This window comes from Epinephelus moara, chromosome 6, assembly GCF_006386435.1.
Source record: "Epinephelus moara isolate mb chromosome 6, YSFRI_EMoa_1.0, whole genome shotgun sequence".
In the NCBI taxonomy this organism is placed as follows: domain Eukaryota; kingdom Metazoa; phylum Chordata; class Actinopteri; order Perciformes; family Serranidae; genus Epinephelus; species Epinephelus moara.
Window position 1 is genome coordinate 40,667,707 of NC_065511.1, and position 19,456 is coordinate 40,687,162.

The 19,456-nt window shown below is 41.4% G+C and overlaps 1 protein-coding gene across 1 annotated transcript in view; it reads right to left on the bottom strand.

Moving 5' to 3' along the window:
- Positions 1-19,040, bottom strand: part of bcan (brevican) — a 39,633-nt gene extending 20,593 nt beyond the window's left edge. Inside the window, exon 1 of the mRNA XM_050046665.1 lies at positions 18,878-19,040. Within this exon, the coding sequence (XP_049902622.1) occupies positions 18,878-18,882 (5 nt within the window). The 5' untranslated portion in view covers positions 18,883-19,040. The remainder of the gene's footprint in view (positions 1-18,877) is intronic.
- Between the last annotated feature and the right edge of the window lie 416 nt (positions 19,041-19,456).

The following is a 19,456-nucleotide window of genomic DNA, read 5'->3' on the forward strand; positions in this document are numbered from 1 at the left end:
AAACAACGGCTAAAGATAGATGAGACGAGAAACAGTCAGGTGATAGTACTGAACTGTGTCGCTGTGAACTGACAAGGTAATCATTATGTTGTTGGGTAAAACTTGCTCGTGTTTTTTAGGTCTGAGACCAGACAATGTTAAGGGATTTAAATATATATATATTTATTATTTTACTGATAGCAAGCTCCCATTTTTAACTATTTACTTTTATTTATTTATTTTTTATGTATCTATGAGTATTTTTTTTATTGTTTTTATTGTTTAAGTAAAATTGTTATTGTTTTATTATTTTTTATTTAATTATTTTAATCTATTTTAATTAATTTGTTTATTTCTTCCTGCCTAATATTTTTCTCAAGGGTTAAAATTTGTGAGTTTACTTTTATTTATTATACCACTAATACCATCTCTGCATATATGATTAGTCATACAACAAATTTTTATCTTTATTTGATCGCTTTCTTATTTTATTTTAAAAAACAAAACAAAACAAAAAAAAACAGGAAACTTTGTGACTGACTTGGGTCTAAATAAGAATTAAAAAAAAATGCTCATGTTTATGAGTTGTCCTGCTGAAAACTACTATGAAACTATGAGGGCAGGGGGAGTGGGTGGGAAATGGTGAGCGAGATGTCTGTATCTGTGTATCTGTAGTGTATGTTTGCTAAGTAATGCAGTTTTGTCTGTATGTTTTTGTCTTGTATTTGTGTCGAGATGCTACATCTCAAGGGGCTATCCTTTCAATAAATTTAAATAAAATGCACACACAGCGCGCACTGTCCTAACTTAACTTAACCTAATTACTGTACAATGAAGTTAATGAAAACAATGTTGAGAGGAATCTATGAAGCCTTCCATCAGTCATACAGTGGTTAAATGTTCAAAAATCAGTGTGCACAGATTAATTAACTGTGATAACAGGTTGCATTTGAGGATGAAATTTGAAGCAAGACAAAAATACCATTCTTTTTGTTTTGTTTCTTGTATTTAATTTTCAACATAAAAAGTAACAAATAAAACAAACTTACAACCCCCCTTAAAAAGCCAGACTAGGCGGAGATAAATACAACAATGTTCAGCCTTTGGTGACGAATCAAAAACACCAAATGTCTCCAGACTGAGACTCTGATTTATTAGTTGGTTTAGTTTGTGTGACTTCCTCCCTCTCAGAATTTAGATGCTCACTACAGAGAAAAAACACATATTGACTTAATACTCGGAGCCATTCATCACACTCAGAGAGGAAAGGTGGCAGGTGGCCGATTTTCATCAAACATTTAAACAGCGACTGAAGTAACAACAAGCCAATATCATCAGAGTCTCTGCAGTATAACAGACAGGATGATGACTTTATCCATCATGTCCAACACTGTGAATACAAACTATCTATCCTGCACTCAGAAACGCAAGAGACTGATTTAGATTATTTATTCTCATTGTTTTACACAACTCTTTGGTTGTTTTAAGGTTTTGTTTGGGTTCTCTCCTGGATGCATGGATGGATTACTGAATGGGCCAACTGGGCACAGGCCCAGGGGCCTAAAGGTCAGGGGCCCCGCAGCCTTCACTTGGAAAATGTCACTCGAATTTACACATTCTGACCAAGGAGGGACTCAAAGTGATCACTAAGCCACAAAAGACCACAAAGAGATGCACAGGAACTGCAAAGAGACACAAAACAGCAACAAAAACAGGCAAAATAACCACAAGGAGACACACAGCGACAAAAAAGACACAAAATAACCACAGAGATACAAAACAACCAAAGAAAAAACATAAAATTACATTAAAGCCACCAAAATGGCTACAAAAATAAACAACCACAAAGAGACACAAAACAATGAAAAAAAAAGACAAAATAACCACGAAGAGACGCAAAACAAAAAAAGACATAAAAGTTACCTTAAAGAGTGGCTACAAAAATACACAGAACAACAACAAAGAGACACAAAATACCAAAGAAAGACACGAATAATGACAAAGCAACATAAAACTACCAAAAAAAGACACAAAATTACTTTAAAGAGACCAAAACAGCTACAAAAATACATAAAACAACCACAAAAACACACAAAACTACCCAAAAAAGACACAAAATTACCTTAAAGAGACCAAAACAGCTACAAAAATACAAAAAAAGGACCACAAAGAGACACAAAACAACTAAATGAAAGAAAAAATAACCATAAAAACGCACAAAACATACACAGACACACAAAATGACCATTAAGAATTTGCACAAAAATAGACAAAACAACCACAGAGACACAAAACTACAAAAAAAGACACAAAATACTGACAAAGCGACACATAAAAGATGTAAAATTACCATAAAGAAACAAAAAGGGCTACTAAAATACATAAAACGACCACAAAGAGACCTAAAAGACTAAAAAGGACTCAAAAAAATCCAAACAGAGACATAAAACAACCACAAAGGACACAAAAGGACTAAAAAAAAGACATAAATATCCACAGAGACATAAAACAACTGAGAAAGACAAAACAACCACAAAGACACACAAAATAATGCCAAAGTAACATAAAATGAGTAAAAACACACAAAATCACCATCAAGAGACACAAAACAATGACAAAGCAACACAAAACTACCAAAAAAAGACATAAAATTACATCAGACACACAAAATGAACCCAATATGACACAAAATTACCTCAAAGAGACCATAATTGCTACAAACTACACACACAGCAACAATACACAGCTATAAAGTCTGTGTCTTGCTCCTGTGTAGGAGAGATGCCGGGGCCCTTTGCATATCTGTGCCCAGAGGCCCAATGTGTGTGTGTGTGTGTGTGTGTGTGTGTGTGTGCTATAATCTGCCCATGATGAAATCTTTTATCTCTTTGTATTAGAAACTGTATAATTATTTCACAATTGCATTTCTGTCAAACTCACATCATATTTTTTGTTTGTCTGTGACTCACTGTTGTGGCTGACTATCTATCGACCTCACTGAGGCTCTCCTGAGTCAATAAAGAAAGAGTTGTGGTGCAGATTTGTTGTTTTGCTCTAAGTGAATATTTGGGTTTTGTAGGTTAAAATTGATGCAGAGTCACTAATAATTCAATCAATATCAAAATGTTATAATAACTCCATAATAACGCAGCAGCTTGCACTTAAACACGCTGAGAATTCAAAGACAATATTGACTCTTACTATTGTTTGATGAAAATGTTTATTGGCTTATTAGTGTGAGTGTGTGTGTTAGTGTGTGTGTGTCCAGCAGCAGACAGACAGACTCAGACAGACAGAAAGAGGGACTGTCTGTGTGTCCTTGGAGCTTTGTAGCTGCTGTGAGTCAGACTTCAGGAGCTGCAGAGCGTGAGCTGAATCCTGATTCCCTCAGAACTCCCCGGAGGGTCGGACTGAAGCCCGGCCTCCAACTTAACTAGATTTACCATTATTACCACTCTTTCATCCTCCACCATATTCACTCTGACTTTTCTTTCCCCGTCTGCTGTGCTTCTTTGTTGTATTATAATCCTATTTGTTCCTTTGTTAACACTTTTTTTTTTCTTCTTGGAGATAACACAAGTTTTCTCTTCCCACAACAAACATGCTGACAAACTGCCTCAAACTGTGTTTAGAAAGGCTTTGATCCAGCAAGAGAACGTCTTTATATTACCAGAAGCTGCATGAGGTGACTACAACCAAGGGTCCAGACGCAAGTTAGAGGAAGCAGTTTCACTATCTGTTGGTGATTGAACTGGACCACAGTTAAAGCCACCAAGAAACCTCTGACTCAATGAGCTCGTTCAACAAGCCTAAAAAACTCAAAAACAACTTTCACTTCTTCTTCTGTGGTGTTGTCATGGCACTGGAATTTCTATCTTTGATAAAATACCATGAAAAATATATTCGCTATATAAATCTGATGCATTATTATTCGATACTAGGTGGAAAACTGACATGCAGGGCATACAATCTAATTTTTTTTATTAAACATTAATATAACAAGGCTTTAACATGACAGCAACAACTTTTCCTTTCTTGGTTTGTGCAGAGAACAGCAGAATAAAAACCTGTATTATTAATTTACTGGATAAACTATATTGATCAGAGCACGCTGAGTGTTCAGATGGACAGTTGGGAAGTAGATCATCCTGCAGGCACTTTAATCAATTTTTTTAATATCATGAAAACTTTTAATTCAAAGAGTCCACTCCTAAATCAAAAATACAGTTACAGCAAAATACTGTCAATTTTCATCGTGGCCAAACAATGGTACTGCAGTTTCCACCTGGGTAGCCAAAATGACCTGGCCCAGAATCGGCCTGAACTCTGCATGCCGGGTGAAATTAGCCTGGCTGCATCTGGTCGCTTGACTCGGCTGAGACTTGGTATGAATGACGCCCCAGAATTGGGCTGCTGACACTGCCATCACTGGGCAGGGTCCGTCACATGATGCCCCGCAACCCAAACAGACTTTTTCCTATTGACTTACATAGCGAAAGAAACATCTTTAAGGGTGAATCCCAATTCTCATTCTTACCCCTTCCCCTTCGTCTGCGTCTTCCCCTCGCCCTCTATACAGAGTTGAGCAGGCTAGGGGTAGAAATGTTCTCCTAAGAAATGAGACACCACTTGATTACCGTTTGCATCATCGTGCCTTCCTGCAAGCTGGCTGCTACTGTACGCCAGCAGAAGTGAAAAGAGTTGACACAAACAAACAAAAATCCCACCGTCTCTGGTTGTGACACACAAAGGGAACACCGAAATGTTAACGTCGGCAAAACCGCTTGAACATTGGATTAACTGTATCATGAAACATGAGTGCCGTGATTATAATATCAATTAAAATGCTGAAAATACATTTGTGCGATTCTCTGGGAGATCGTTCAGCCATTGCTACATAAAAAAACTTTTGCCGTCCGTCTGATTGATGGTTACGCCGTGGATGATGCGAAATTCCTCATAGCCCTCTCTTTCAAGCGTGGCCCTCCGGAATCTTTGTTTAGTTAGTTAGTTTAGTTTATTTACTTTTATTAATTCCCCTGAGGGGAAATTCAATGTTTTCACTCTTGCTTGTCAATTACACACAGGTCCGAAAGACACACACATGCACAAACAGGACCTATACATGCACAAAGTGGAGAGATGTCAGAGTGAGGGGGCTGCCCTTGGTGAGGCGCCCCGAGCAGTTGGGGGGTTCGGTGCCTTGCTCAAGGGCACCTCGGCAGTGCCCAGGAGGTGAACTGGCACCTCTCCAGCCACCAGTCCACGCTCCATATTTTGGTCCGGACGGGGACTCGAACAGGCGACCCTCCGCTTCCCAACCCAAGTCCCTATGGACTGAGCTACTGCCGCCCCAATTTCAAGGGCTATGTAGCCCTCGGTCTTGGCCCTAGCCCTTACTCCAAATGAGAATTGAGACACCCCAACCCCTCACGTGAACGTGCAAAACCAAGGGGAAGAGGGAAGGGGTGGAAATGGGATGCACCCTAAATCAGTGGATACATTTTCTTGAGTGTCACAACCCGCGAGAAATGACTCCTTCACTGTCAGGATTTGATCCATTCGGTCAAATAACATTTGGAAGGATTAAAGATTAAGATTTTTGTCCCCATTCAAGTTAGTAGTGCGCCATTCTTGGAACCCATCGGCTGTATTCAGCGTCTGACTTCCAGCAGACGGCGATACAGCCTCTGGGGGCAGATCCTCGATTTTTTGGCATTCCGGTTTGATTTGGGCGGAGGAGGCGAATTTCCGTTTCCAACTTCCATTTATACATAAGTAAATATGCTGAACCCTTACGATGGATTCAGAGTTTGCAGTGACGCCAATTATGTTCCGCCTCGTTAGTTCACCGCATGGACCGTTTATTCACTGAATGTAGAGTCTGTATATAGAGACTAGTAGTGCGCTAAACCGGAAATTAAACATACGGCCAGTGGAGGTCAGCCACTCAGTCGCACTCTGCAGTGCTCGGCCGCTGTAAGTCTCTGGTGCACATGCTCTATGCAGAAGTAATGCCAATAATCCCCGGATCATCTGGGTAATTTTATCCACGGCAGTTGAACCATTTTGGCTTCATGCACCAGTGAGCAGCTCTTATAGGACTGAACAGGGCAACACATTCAATGCTGTATCCGGGTCTCTTAATACATCCATGTGGGCAACCAGCTCAGTGGCCTAGTGGTAGAGTGTCCACCCTGAGACTGTGGGTTCGATCCCCGGCCGGGTCATACCAAAGACTATAATAATGGGACCCATTGCCTCCCTGCTTGGCACTCAGCATCAGGGGTTGGAATTGGGGGGTTACATGATTCCTGAGCGCGGCACTGCTGCTGCCATCCCTCAGGGGATAGGTGAAATGCAGAGAACAAATTTCACACACTCAGGTGTGTAACAATCAGTGAAACTTTAATCTTTACACCAAGACAGTCTAGACCGATCAACAGCACTACAGGTAAGACTTGTAGGTCTGCAGCTTGGGATCAATTTTTCAGGCTACTGCCGAGCAGAGCGTCACGTTTCACTGAATGACGCCCAGAGGAGCAGTCTAACTTTAAGTCCTGTCTGTCCCTGTGTCACTGAACACATCTGCATCACTGTGGGAGAAGCAGGAAGTGAATAAATGATCAGAGCCTCCAGCTGGAGAAATGAAAAATACATAGTGAGTAAGCCTGTGAGTAAGACTGATTCCACTTTTTCTCTTTTTGTGTGTTTGCTGCGGATGAAACGTTCTCTGTCAGCTCATCGAGGCACAAACAAACCAAAACAAACAGGAAACAGCTGGCGACACTGACTCCACACCAACCAAGGGCGAGACTTGTCAGCGCTTCACCTGCAGGCCTGAATTAACAAGCAGGAGCTAAATCCAGACTTTTTCATCTTTTATCATCTTATACAAGGAGAGGACAACTGAGACGAGGAGCTCGTCTCTCCTGAGGATACATGAAAATCACAGGCATTAAAAAATTACTGTATGTCAACGAGCACTTCCCTTTGACTGAAGGGAGTACTAAAGTTAAGATGGCGACAGAAATTAAAGTTTGTTTTGTCGATCTCAGCAGAGACACATTTCTAATCAAAACAGGATTAATGAATAATCACTAAACGATTTTTTAATGCCTAAAGTTGGCTCCGAAATAAAAGCTTTGAAAGTAGAAATGCCACTCGGGATCAAGCAGGACGTTTAAATCATTTCACTGAACAGAGCTGCAGACTGGTAAATACCCACATCCAGAAGTTTTAACTGTGAAAAGGCTGTGAAAAATCAATGCTAAGATATTACAGACGCTGTCGTCTTGATGCTAACACTGATATTAATATTTGTGGGGTTAAAAAGTCTGAAAACAAGAGGTGAACAATATTCTTGCTCATTTGCATTTAACCTAAATGCATCATATAAGTTTGGTTATCAAAGTTACAAAAGACACTACCATAGCCTACTGTTTAGTATGCCAGAAAAATAATCAGTAGTTTGTCAAATAATGCAGTACGCAACAAATACCAGGATGTTCCACTGCATCCAGTTTGGGTTCTGTAGTTTGCAAGTCAGCATGCTTTTCTGGCTATTCTGGCCCACAGTCTTCTGTGCAGCAGAAGATTCATCACACTGACTGAGCCGCAGATGACAGCCCACTGACAGCTGACAGACGGCACAAATATGATTAAATATGATGGATACAGTTATGACTTAAAAGTTTAGTCTACATATATCGCAGAGAAACAACAGCACAGCTCTCCAGGTGCTGTATCTCCAAGATAACGTTAAGTGTTAAAGTGCACTGCATTCCAAATCAAAATACTTTTTTATTAACTTTAGATTTTGTGCTACGGACTGCTGTATTTGAACGGTTATTTGAGCAGGAGGGTCGACATTCAAGGTGCAATGTTATGACTGAGTAGTAGGTCCCAATGTATGCATCCTCCATGCAACCGCACATACGTTGTGAGGGCAGCTTCACTACGTGCTGACAGTAAAGGGAACTAGAAATAGTGCTTCGTGTTTGTACGCCTCCACAGACCACTCAAGTTGCACCTACATCCATGTCTGTGAAAACATGGACGCTTCACACACATCATCCCCTCGGCAGCTCAGATCTATACAATCAGCAGAGTTTCAACGTGGACACCCAAGATAGAGATATGACGTTGAGTATTGGCCAGAAAAGTGTTTTGCAGGACATTATGATGTCACAGTGAAGCTGACCTTTGACCTTTTGGGTATAAAGTGTCATCACTTCATCATTTTATGCTGTTAGACATTTGTGTGAAATATTGTCAGAATTAGCGTATGAATCCTTGAGTTATGGCCAAAAACATGTTTGGTGAAGTGACCTTTGACCTTTGACCAAATTTAAATCAGTTCATCCTTGACGTTCAGTAGACATTGTGCCAAATTTTAAAGAAATTCCCTCAAGCTGTTTTTAAGATATCATGTTCATGAAAATGAGACAGATATAAGGACACAGTGACCTTTGACCACCAAAATCTAAATCTAAATCTTGAGATAACGTGTTCACAAGAATGACAAGGCCAAGGACATAGTGACCTTGACCTTTGATCTATGACCACCAATATCTGACTACTTCATCGCTGAGTCCTAGTGGAAGTTTGTGCCAAATTCATAAAAAGTCTTCCTAGGCGTTCTTGAGATATTGCAGGCATGAGAATGAGATGGAAAACCCAAAAACATGAATGCCTTTGACGACAGCTATCGCCGACAGGGAGGTATAATAAAAAGATGTGGAACTCAGGGACAGTTTCTAAATGACCTCAAATATATCTTTGACATTTCTTATTATACCGATAAACTGAATTTTAAAAACTGATAAATTAAAACTGGTTGATCATGTCATCCTGGTGAATTTTTGAGCTGGGCTCAACGACAACAACACAACTAATTTCTGGTGAATCAAAGGATATCAATGCTCCTGATATCCTGCTGGAAACTGTTGCGGCACAGAGGTCGTCCAGTTTATTTTCTAACACCTGTACAGTTGCAAGCAGGATGTGAGTCCAGCTGGCGTCCATCTTCTCCATCTTTTCCTCGATGTTAACTTTTGTATACATTTGAAAACCTCAAACTGGTTATCTAGCAGCTAGCTAGCTAGAAGTCGGCAGGACAAGACTTAACAGACTGATGAGGTGATTTCCTCTTCGTGATGAGTGACTCTCAGCTACACGCCACCACCATGCAACTCCAACCAAAACAAGCACCACCAACACTTGCAACATAGATGTAGGGGCATAAATGTAGCCCAAATGTAGCAGAGCTGACTGAGTGGATACTGGAAACATCTGCACAAGAGCCATCGCTAACTTACAAATATAACATCACAACAAAACCGCTTCTTCCTAGAACATATTTCTGCAGCGTCACTGCTGTCATAAATAAATGCACTCCCTTGTAGTGGGTGCAACAGAAAATCAGAAATCAGACACAACTGCTTTTTCCTTTCCTCCCATAACTTATTGGGAGTACACTTCACACCTCTGTCAAACTCATCCACGATTGTTGCCTTTCTTGTGTCGCTGTTTTTCATTCATGTAGCTCAGTTGTTAGCTGAACTTTTTCCTGCACTCAGACTGATCCAACATGAAACAGCCGTCAGATCTGATGTCTGGAACCAGGCTGGAAAAAGGACCATTGGAAGTGTTGAAATAAAGAAAAGTGAACCTAGATTGAGGTTCTTCTGTAAGATGTAACTCTGGGCCAGTGTTAACCTTCATAACAGAGCAGTCAGAATAAAGGAGACGGCAAACCTGCCAACCTGTCAGCTTCCTGTCATATCTCTTTCTCTCCACATCAAATGGACAAATTTGGCATAATTGCTCCTGACAAGCTTCCACCACGTCTGACTATTCAAATCTAACAATGCCTTCATTTCAAACTTATCAGCTATCTGTCTGACTCACTCTTTCTCTTTCTGAGCTGGGTGTACGGCCTCAGTGAGCAGAGAGAGAGAGGTTTCCTATGAGGAGGCAGAGCAGGCAGAGGACGCATCCCGGGCAACATCAGAAGTGCAAAGACAGGCATCACAAGTGGCTGAATAGTCAATGACTTCACCTTGAGGGAAAAGGCGGCGGGGGCCAAGAGAGAGGATGTTTGACCGCTCAGTTTGCCAGAAAAGGTCATTTGAGGCTGGAGGGGAGGAGGGAGGGGGAGATGGGGTGAGGAAGAGGGAGGAGGGGTGAACTACATTCTTAAAGGACTGCAGCAGCTTCGTGAGAGTTTGGCCCATTTGTCACTTTACACAGTGTGTGACGAGAGGGCTGGTGCTTCAGCAGATAGACCAGAGCAACACACACATTTAGAATACAGCACAACAAGTCTTCACACCTCACCCACAAACACGTCCAAAAAGAAATCGAGTTATTCCTGCTGCTTCTGTCATGAGCTAGATGTCTAAAGTTGCGACAAGTATTTGTGATTCCAGTCCAGCAGCAGCTATATTGTCTTGTGTTGCAATGATTGCAAGCTAAACTAGAAATCCAAGGTTCACAAGTAAACCAGGACTATCAGCTTGTATGTATGCGATTGGCCAACAGCGTCATATGACATCACGCTGCGTTGCAGTTATGCCAGGTTCAGCTTTTCACTGGACAACCCAGCATCTGCTCCCACGCTGTGTGAATGGACTGGCTCAAGTTTGTCTGAACATGGTGTTAAAAGTCACTTCAGGTGATGGTTACAGGTTGGGATAGGGATGCATGATAATATCAGCACGTAATCAGAATCGGCCGACATGCTTTTTCTTATTTTGCACAATGAATGTATACTACGTACTTTCAAAGCATTGTATTTCATGTCTCCATCTGCTGGTGGACCATCACGATAAGAGTATGCCTGTAAAATATGATGTTAATTCCACCAGAGATGAGACTTGATGATCACTACAGTCAGGTGGGGAAAAAGTGGATATATTAATCGGGATCGATTATCAGTCAAATGACTTGTTACATATTGGCACATCCGATATCGGCCAAAAATCCAATATCCAATATAATCCCTAGTTGGACTGCATCAATCTGAATTCTGCTCTCCAGATACCAACCAAAGAACCTAAACTCAGGGTATCTGCCAACATTGAGTACCAAATGATCCAATACCTAAAAACTATTGGTACAACTTTAAAAAAAAAAAAAAAAAAAATCTGATTTAGAATAGTACAGAAATAAATATGGCAAAATTATATACTAAAGATTTCGGAACAGGTGTCTGATAAGAAATTTAGAAATGAGTCCCTTTATAATTATTTCTACAAGACAGAAATCGCTGTAACCAGGGGGAGAGACTAACAGCTCAGTTTGATGCAAGCAGTATGAAGACACAGCAGTGTTTTAATGGACTCAGATCTGAGCTGAACCAGCATTTTATCATCTCAGACAAGTAAGAGTTAGAGGTCTCATGTCCAGAACAACTCCTTAATGCCTTCATCTCCAGCAGGGTGGACTGCTGCAACTGCCTCTTATCTGCTCTTTCAAAAAAGACCATTAAAACAACTTCAGCACAGTCAGAACGCTGCCACCAGAGCTGCAACAACAACTAAGAGAACAGAGCATAAACTTTTGCACCCTTCAACCAATTGCCAGAAAAATCTTGGCATTGTACATTTCTACAAACCACAGATACATTATGTTTGCATTATAATTAGCAGACACATTGAAAATTTACGTTTCAACAACACTGTTGTTAACGTGTGGTAACGTTTAGGCACAAAACCACTTGTATGGTTAGAACAGTGGTCTGCAGTTTAGCAGGCGTCCCACTACCCACCATCCCCTCTATCATTAAAAATTAAGTTGGCTGTGACTGAATGAATAAACAAAACGTTAAATTTTATAATGACATTGATGAAGACACTATGGGTGATCAGTTACATCTGGCTGATACCTGATCGGCTTTAAGAAATACTTCAAACGCAAAATGGCCATTTGTATTTCATTTCATTCATTCATTCATTTAATTTTGCCATTAAAACATCTGCCGCCACAAATAGATTTTTGTTTCTATTTTTGGAGCTTCATTAGGAGCGCGATTGGAATACATACATATATATATATATATATATACATACATGTTTGGTTTTTATCGCACCAAACTGTCTGAGCACAGAGCGTACTCGAGGCACAGACGGAGCAGCAAAACGTCAGGCAAACTAAAGTGAAACTTAATCATTCATTTTGCTAGGTCTAAATGTTATCATTCACTTGCAGCAGCTGCTCCTCTCTGATCTGATCAGCTCAGAATGGATCTAAAACTGCTGCTGATGAAAAAATAATTCAAGAGCTCCGCCTGCGCTGTGTTTACGGACCGCAAAAACCTCCAAATTTAGAGAGGGGACACGCAGTGAAACAAAGGGACATACAGGCATATATAGTTTGGTGTCTTCTCCTCTTGGTAGATTTGATCGCTGTATCTTTTGCTCCATGCAAAATGGGGGTAGAGCAGGTTGTCCACTAATCAAAAGATCCCCGGCTCCTGCACTTGGCATGTCGAAGTATCCTAGAGCAAGACACTGAACCCCAAATTGCTCCCGTTGCCTTGTTGAGGTCGGGATGTGTGGACAGTTCAATCATTCCACCACCAGAAACCATCCAGAAACATGGATAATTATACAGCAGCAGCCAACAATGTAAGAAGACGTGAACAAGAACTAAATTACAGTGAACAAGTTAACTGATGGGTTTTACCTTCCATGCGACAAATAAATGATTGATTGATACTGTTGGTTTCATTCTAAGCTTTCAGACATACTGTTTTAGCATACTAAATAGCATGTTAGTATGGAATTTGTGGACGCAGCCTCAGAGAGTTCACACACCCCCATAAAGCTGAGCACAGCCTCTCTTTTCTTCCGTCTTTCAGGTTTGAGAATGGGGTGCAGAACCACTCGCTGAGCCATCGTTGGGTCAACTTCCCCTGCGCTGTACCCCTCTGCTTTCTCACAGCGAAGGACCGCTGCCGTTACCCTTTTGCCCCTCTGCAGCTCCTCCATCACACTAACCCACCAGTCCCACATCGCACCACCTCGAATGACTCGCTCTGCACATCTCCAGGGGCAACCCGAACCCCCCTGACAGACACACTCTGACAGGAAGCAAGGAGCAGCCGGGGAGGGCTGGAAGCAACGGAGACCTCTCAGAGAAAAGAGTGGCAGAGAGGAAGAAAGAGACTCCGGACTCCATACAGCATGACTGAGTGCTGAGAGAGACGTTAAGTTCACAGGAATGATTCAACAGTCGGCCTCGAGCAGCAGCAGCAGCCATGTCTTATTAGCTGAGAGCGGCTGACTGTGTGTGCCACGGGGCAAAACTTTTAAAGAAGTGACAAAAGCCATAAGTTATAAAACTCAAGTGTGTGTATTTGTGTGTATGTATTTCTGTGTGTGTGCGTGTGTGTGTGTGTGTGTTGCAGTCTGCGTGCCGCAAGCTGATTAGGCAGAATTGCTGTGAGCTTTAAAGGCTTATACCTCAGACAGGGTGACAAAAAAAACAACACAGCTCAGGTCTGAACTCATTATTTAGTTTGAGTCACATTTCAGAGGAAACTTACTGATGCTGCTGCAGAGGAGCTTCACCCTCTGTTAGTATAACCAAACTGTGCAGCAGTCACAGTGACCTGCATGACCTGCGGCCCCCACTGAGGGCCGACTGCACCGTCACTCACTGAGAAACCAAAACTAATTAGAGTTAAAACCACACCACCTGAAGAGTCACCCCCTTTACATGTGTAATCAGAACAGGTGTCTGATAAGAAATTTAGAAATGAGTCCCTTTATAATTATTTCTACAAGACAGAAATCGCTGTAACCAGGGGGAGAGACTAACAGCTCAGTTTGATGCAAGCAGTATGAAGACACAGCAGTGTTTTAATGGACTCAGATCTGAGCTGAACCAGCATTTTATCATCTCAGACAAGTAAGAGTTAGAGGTCTCATGTCCAGAACAACTCCTTAATGCCTTCATCTCCAGCAGGGTGGACTGCTGCAACTGCCTCTTATCTGCTCTTTCAAAAAAGACCATTAAAACAACTTCAGCACAGTCAGAACGCTGCCACCAGAGCTGCAACAACAACTAAGAGAACAGAGCATAAACTTTTGCACCCTTCAACCAATTGCCAGGAAAATCTTGGCATTGTACATTTCTACAAATCACAGATACATTATATTTGCATTATAATTAGCAGAAAATGCACGTTTCAACAACACTGTTGTTAACGTGTGGTAAGGTTTAGGCACAAAACCACTTGTGTGGTTAGAAAAAGCTCATGTTTTGGCTCAAAATACACAGTTTTGGGGCACAATCCCCGCTGGAAACGCAGTCTCGGTAAAAAACAACCGCTTTTGTTGTTCGTTGGTCTTGAACAGTGGTCTGCAGTTTATCAGGCGTCCCACCATCCACCATCCCCTCTATCAATTCAAATAAAGAAATTTAATTAAAAAAAATAAGTAAATAAATAAAATAAACGACCCGAAACACAATTAATGTCCAGGTATAGTTTAGTAATAAGATAACCTGAACTCAATAAGTGCAGTGCATGCATCAGTTAATCAAAGGACTCTGAGTTTTACATTTAAATTTTAAAGTTGCTTAAGCTGGGATGCGTTTAAGATCATCTGGACGTTGCCTTTAACCTTGTGCTGCATTATAGCTAAAAGCAGCTTCATCTTAGTCTGGCCCTCACCGATGCACCCTTCCTACCCAGGGGGCGGCACTAACTGAGGCATATTAAATGCCGCCGTACGCAATTGGATAGCACGATAGCCAGCAACAAACAAGGTGACGTATTCATTGCACTAAGCCCCATTGGTTTGCCGACCAGTGGGGCTAACTGATGTATTATGCTTTTGCATAACAGCAAATACGTCCTTCCTGGAAACGAAGGCTTCTAGGGCAGTCTTCTGTTCCTCTCTCATGGGACAAGATAAGTGTAGTTGGCTTAGCGTTTCTTCCAAAGCTAAATTGAATGGACACGGTCCTTCGGCAGCTGCCATCTTGGCTGTTTACTTTTAGACTCCTACAGCGCAGTGTTGTCCTCATCATGTTACGCCCGCCCAGAGCCCGCCTCTGTCAGATAGACTGATCTGATTGGTCCGATGGCGATTCAACGGGCTCTGCTCGTCGGGGCCACATCCCCGTGCAGAGCAAATTCGAATTTGCTAGGGGCGGGGCATCTGGATTTCCAGGTTAGCTTCATCTTATTTGGTTCTGAGATCAAAAATCTGCTTAGTGTACATTTCTGCAAACCATGTATGTTATATTTCATATGTATCATATTAATGTTTCCAAAGTGATATAGTATATGAGGTGACTTTGTCATCGGGAAGTGGAGGGTGGTGAACTGGTGAATAGCGTGACACTGAGGTGAGACGCCTACGAAGCTGCAGGCCACTGTTTGAAACCAACAAACAACAAAACCAGCTGTGATTTAGCTGTGTTTCCAGCAGCTTTTTGAACACCAAATTTGGGTGTTTTTTAGCAGCTAGTTTTTTCAGCGGGGATAGTGCCTTGAAATTTGGGTATTTTAAGCCAAAACATGATCTTTTCGTAGCTGTAACAAAGTCGTTTTTGTGCTTAAATATAACCTACTTAATAACATAAAAATGGAACCTATCTGTGGTGTATTGAAACGTACAATGCCAACATTTTTTTTGCCAGTTGGGCTGGAAAATGACACTATGAGAGCGCTGAGAGTGAACCAGAACAGTAAAGTTGAGGACCAGACAGAAAACCTATGAGCTGAGACTATACAGCTCAGTAAATCTGAAAAATATTGATTGTAGCCTCACGTAAAGGTGCTACACAGATAAAGTTGCAATGTCTTGCCTTGATTTTGTTTTTTGTAAACCTCAGTAAAGGGTGAGCATCCACAGTGACCTGCCTTGCCTTGACTCAAACACACTATCTGACTAAAGCACATACAGGAAGCAGCAGCAGTGACCCACAGTCTGACACCAGCACACCTTGAGGACAGAAACAGAGGGCTCAGCCTGCCACGTACATGCCGCAGCAAGCGAACATTTTGACTCATTTTGACTTGACCAGTGGGCTTCACTTCAGCTGATTGACTGTAGAAACAGGTAACATGCTTTACATTCTAAAACCAGCTACCAGTGATTTAACCAGCTGGGGTGCAGGTGACACCATCGGCCGGCTTGAGTCGAGCAGCTCAGACCAGCCAGTTCACACCGCTGCAACTTTTCTATGCAAAGTTCTTAAACGGTTTCCTCCCATCACGAATCATTGGTCTGAACCGGTCTTTAGAATGAGCTGTTTATATCTACATAGGGAGCAGGTCCTCGTCTGCCGAGATCACCATGTTGCACCGCCATGTTTCTACAGTAGCCCAAAACAGACAAACCAAACACTGGCTCTAGATGGGGACATTGTAATTTTTGAGTTAGCCACCGTAGTTAGCAGCCCCTCTGAGACAAGAACATTGGAGATGCACTGATTAGTAAACGTGAAGCTTTATTCTGGGTTTTTACCTGTTTAAATCACCTGGTCTGTTTGTTCTGGAGAGGAAGAGACCTCAGTTCCTGGTCCTAACCTCCTGAAACAGCAGCTAAGACTGTCTGGTATTTAAGTCCCTTTGTGTGAATATAAATCTAAGGAGAGCTGCAGTACATATTTTTAAATGTTTTCAAGAAAGAGCTCAGCAATAATTTTCTCAGCTGTTCCTTTGAAACCAGGACAGCTTTTGTCTTTTGTGAATATGCCGTCTTCCTGAGAAAGAATCTAACAGTTCATGGCATCAAAATAGCCCAATCTTTACTATTCTCTCCTCACTGGGGGGGATCTTACTTTCACGCCTGGTCTGGAGACCTGAAGGTGTCCATACTTTTGCAAACATTCAAGGTGAGAACGGGCTACACAACTTTAATGACAACTTTAAGTCTGTCTCACAATTTACCATGCTCATCCTTTTTTCTGTATCTCTAACTGCGACCCACGATGAAAACATCTGGAATATCATGGAACACTCCTCTTATACTCCAACAAGAGCATAAAAAAAGGTTTGCTTTCTCAACTATAATCAATCTTTTGGTGTATTTCATATAAAGCTCTCTCCATTATACATGTAAGGACTGAGTTGCTGTTGATGCTAAAAACCAAGGGACTGGTTGCACAAAACACCTTAAGTTTTTTCTTTAAGTATGACACTTAGAGTTTCATTTCTCCTTAGCTGACACAGCTGAACAAAATCCCTTGAAAGGTTTTCTTTGTTGAGGAAAATGTTAACCCATTCACTGCATTGACGGAGATTTTATAGCAATAAAACTTCCCATGGAGATTGTTTGTTTGGAGTCACCTTTGTGATGTCTGATTTCATCTCACAAAGTCGGCTTATATTAGATGGTGAAAAAAATGGCAGAGGAAAAGAAGACAAGAAAACCACATTGGTCAGAGGAGGAGAAGATAATACTTCTAGAGGATTACGATCATAGAAAGCACAACTATGAAGTAAATTTGATCGCTAAAAAAAACAGAAAACAGAAAACGACTGTAGGAAGAAAGTGCGACAAAATTTAATCAGTCAAATCTGAAGTGTAAAATCAGAACACTCTTCTCCTCTCATTTGTCACAATAAACTTGTTCCAGGGATTCCTTAAGTATAAGACGAAGACAAGGAGAAAAACAAACACTTAGCCTTCAGGAGTAGACTTAAGGGTGTTTTGTGCAACCAGTTTTATTTTGAGGAAACCTTAACCAGGACTTCAAGGAAAGTCTTAACTTTAGGGGTTTTGTGCAACCGGCCCCAGATCACCAGCAGACTCGTGTCAATTTTATCCATAGGACCTTCCTCACTCATTCATCGTCTCAGAACTGCACCTTGTGCTCAGATGGACTTACAGGGACTTTCATGCATATGTATTGAGAATGCCAGGATGTGAGGCTTTTTTGGAGCAAGGTGTGAGCTAGTCTATCTGATGTGTGATGTACATGTGCCATGTTCTCCCACTGCGCTACTGTGAAATGATACCTCCTCCTTAAATTTAACATGTTTGAATACACATGTTCTTCTATTTCATTATTTTTTCTGTCTTCTGTCTGGTGTTGTTCAGGGAGCTTGTTGTTAGTTTTCTTTCCTTTTTTTCCAATTTGAGGTGGTTTAGTGTTGGTGAGAAATTTGAAATTCAATAAACTTTAATCATAAAAAACATGTTTGAACAGACGTGCTCTCCTAACGGGCATCACTGCAGCCAAAAAGATGCTGGCTCTATGTTGGAAATCTCCTCTTACAGTTACAAAAGCTTGATGGACTGACACACATATAATTAATATATGTATATGATATGCATGGTGCTAGCTTGTGTTAAGCTTGTTTATATTTGAAGATAAGAAAATAAAATATAAAAGTTAATCACAAAAAAGCATCAACAAGTAGCCAACAGTGTCTACAACACTTAAAACAGCTCCACCAGCCACAACAGCAAAAGTCTTACATATTCATGCATTAACAATAATAATTCATTCACATAATGTATACAGTAATATTACTCTGACAGAAGCCAATCTGAACACTATGAGGAGCCTGCATTTTAATGGTACTTTTATTTTAAACGTGGAGTATTTTTATATTCTGGAACATCACTAATTTAACTTTGATACAGGACCTCAGTACTTTATCACCACTGTCCATCATGTCTGCAGAAACACTCAGTGATGCTGCAGCAGCTGAGATGCTGTCACTGTTACTTAAGATCTGGACGCGCCGCCTAATAACACACATGTCACGTGTTCCTTATGATTGATGATTATTCAATTGGGATCATTAACAATTAAACGATTCAAAACGAGTAAAAGGTTGATCAAAGATGGAGCCAGTGTATTATCCACGGCGCAACAAAGGATAAAGGCAAAGAAATGTGAGAGATGATGTAAAAGATTTTCTTACTTCATCTTCCTCAGGCTCAGCTGTCGGTGTATGTCTGCAGAAGTTGCTCGTGTCCTCGCGGAGCCTCCGGGCAGGTGCAGGTGCAGGTGCAGGTGGATCTTTGTGTCTGTGTTCCGACCGAAGGTCCTTCAGCAGCCTCTCAGAGCTGGAGCGACTCAGGAGCTTTGACTTGTGTTCGTCCCGACCGCCGCGAGCAGAGGAGGTGAAGAGAGGAGAAACTGAGCAGAGGGCAGTGTTTAAAGACCTGCACCTCCTCCTCCTCCTCTTCCTCCTCCTCCTCCTCCTGCTGCCTGGAAAATCATAATCCTGCTGAGGTAGAGGACAGGCTGAGAAACGAACAAATGGAAGGTGCTAATCAATTATTTTGATATTTTCTGTTCATATATGTGGAGCTAAGTGGGCTGCAGTTTATGCAGAAGTCCCCAAAGTAATCTGATATAATGAGGTGTGTTGTGCATTGACCTTGAAGTGCCCTATTTTAGGTTCAAGAATAAATCACAATTAAAGCGGCAACAAGGGATTTTTTATGGCCACCAGGGGGCAGAGGAGCAAACAAACAGGTGCCAATTTACAACTCCA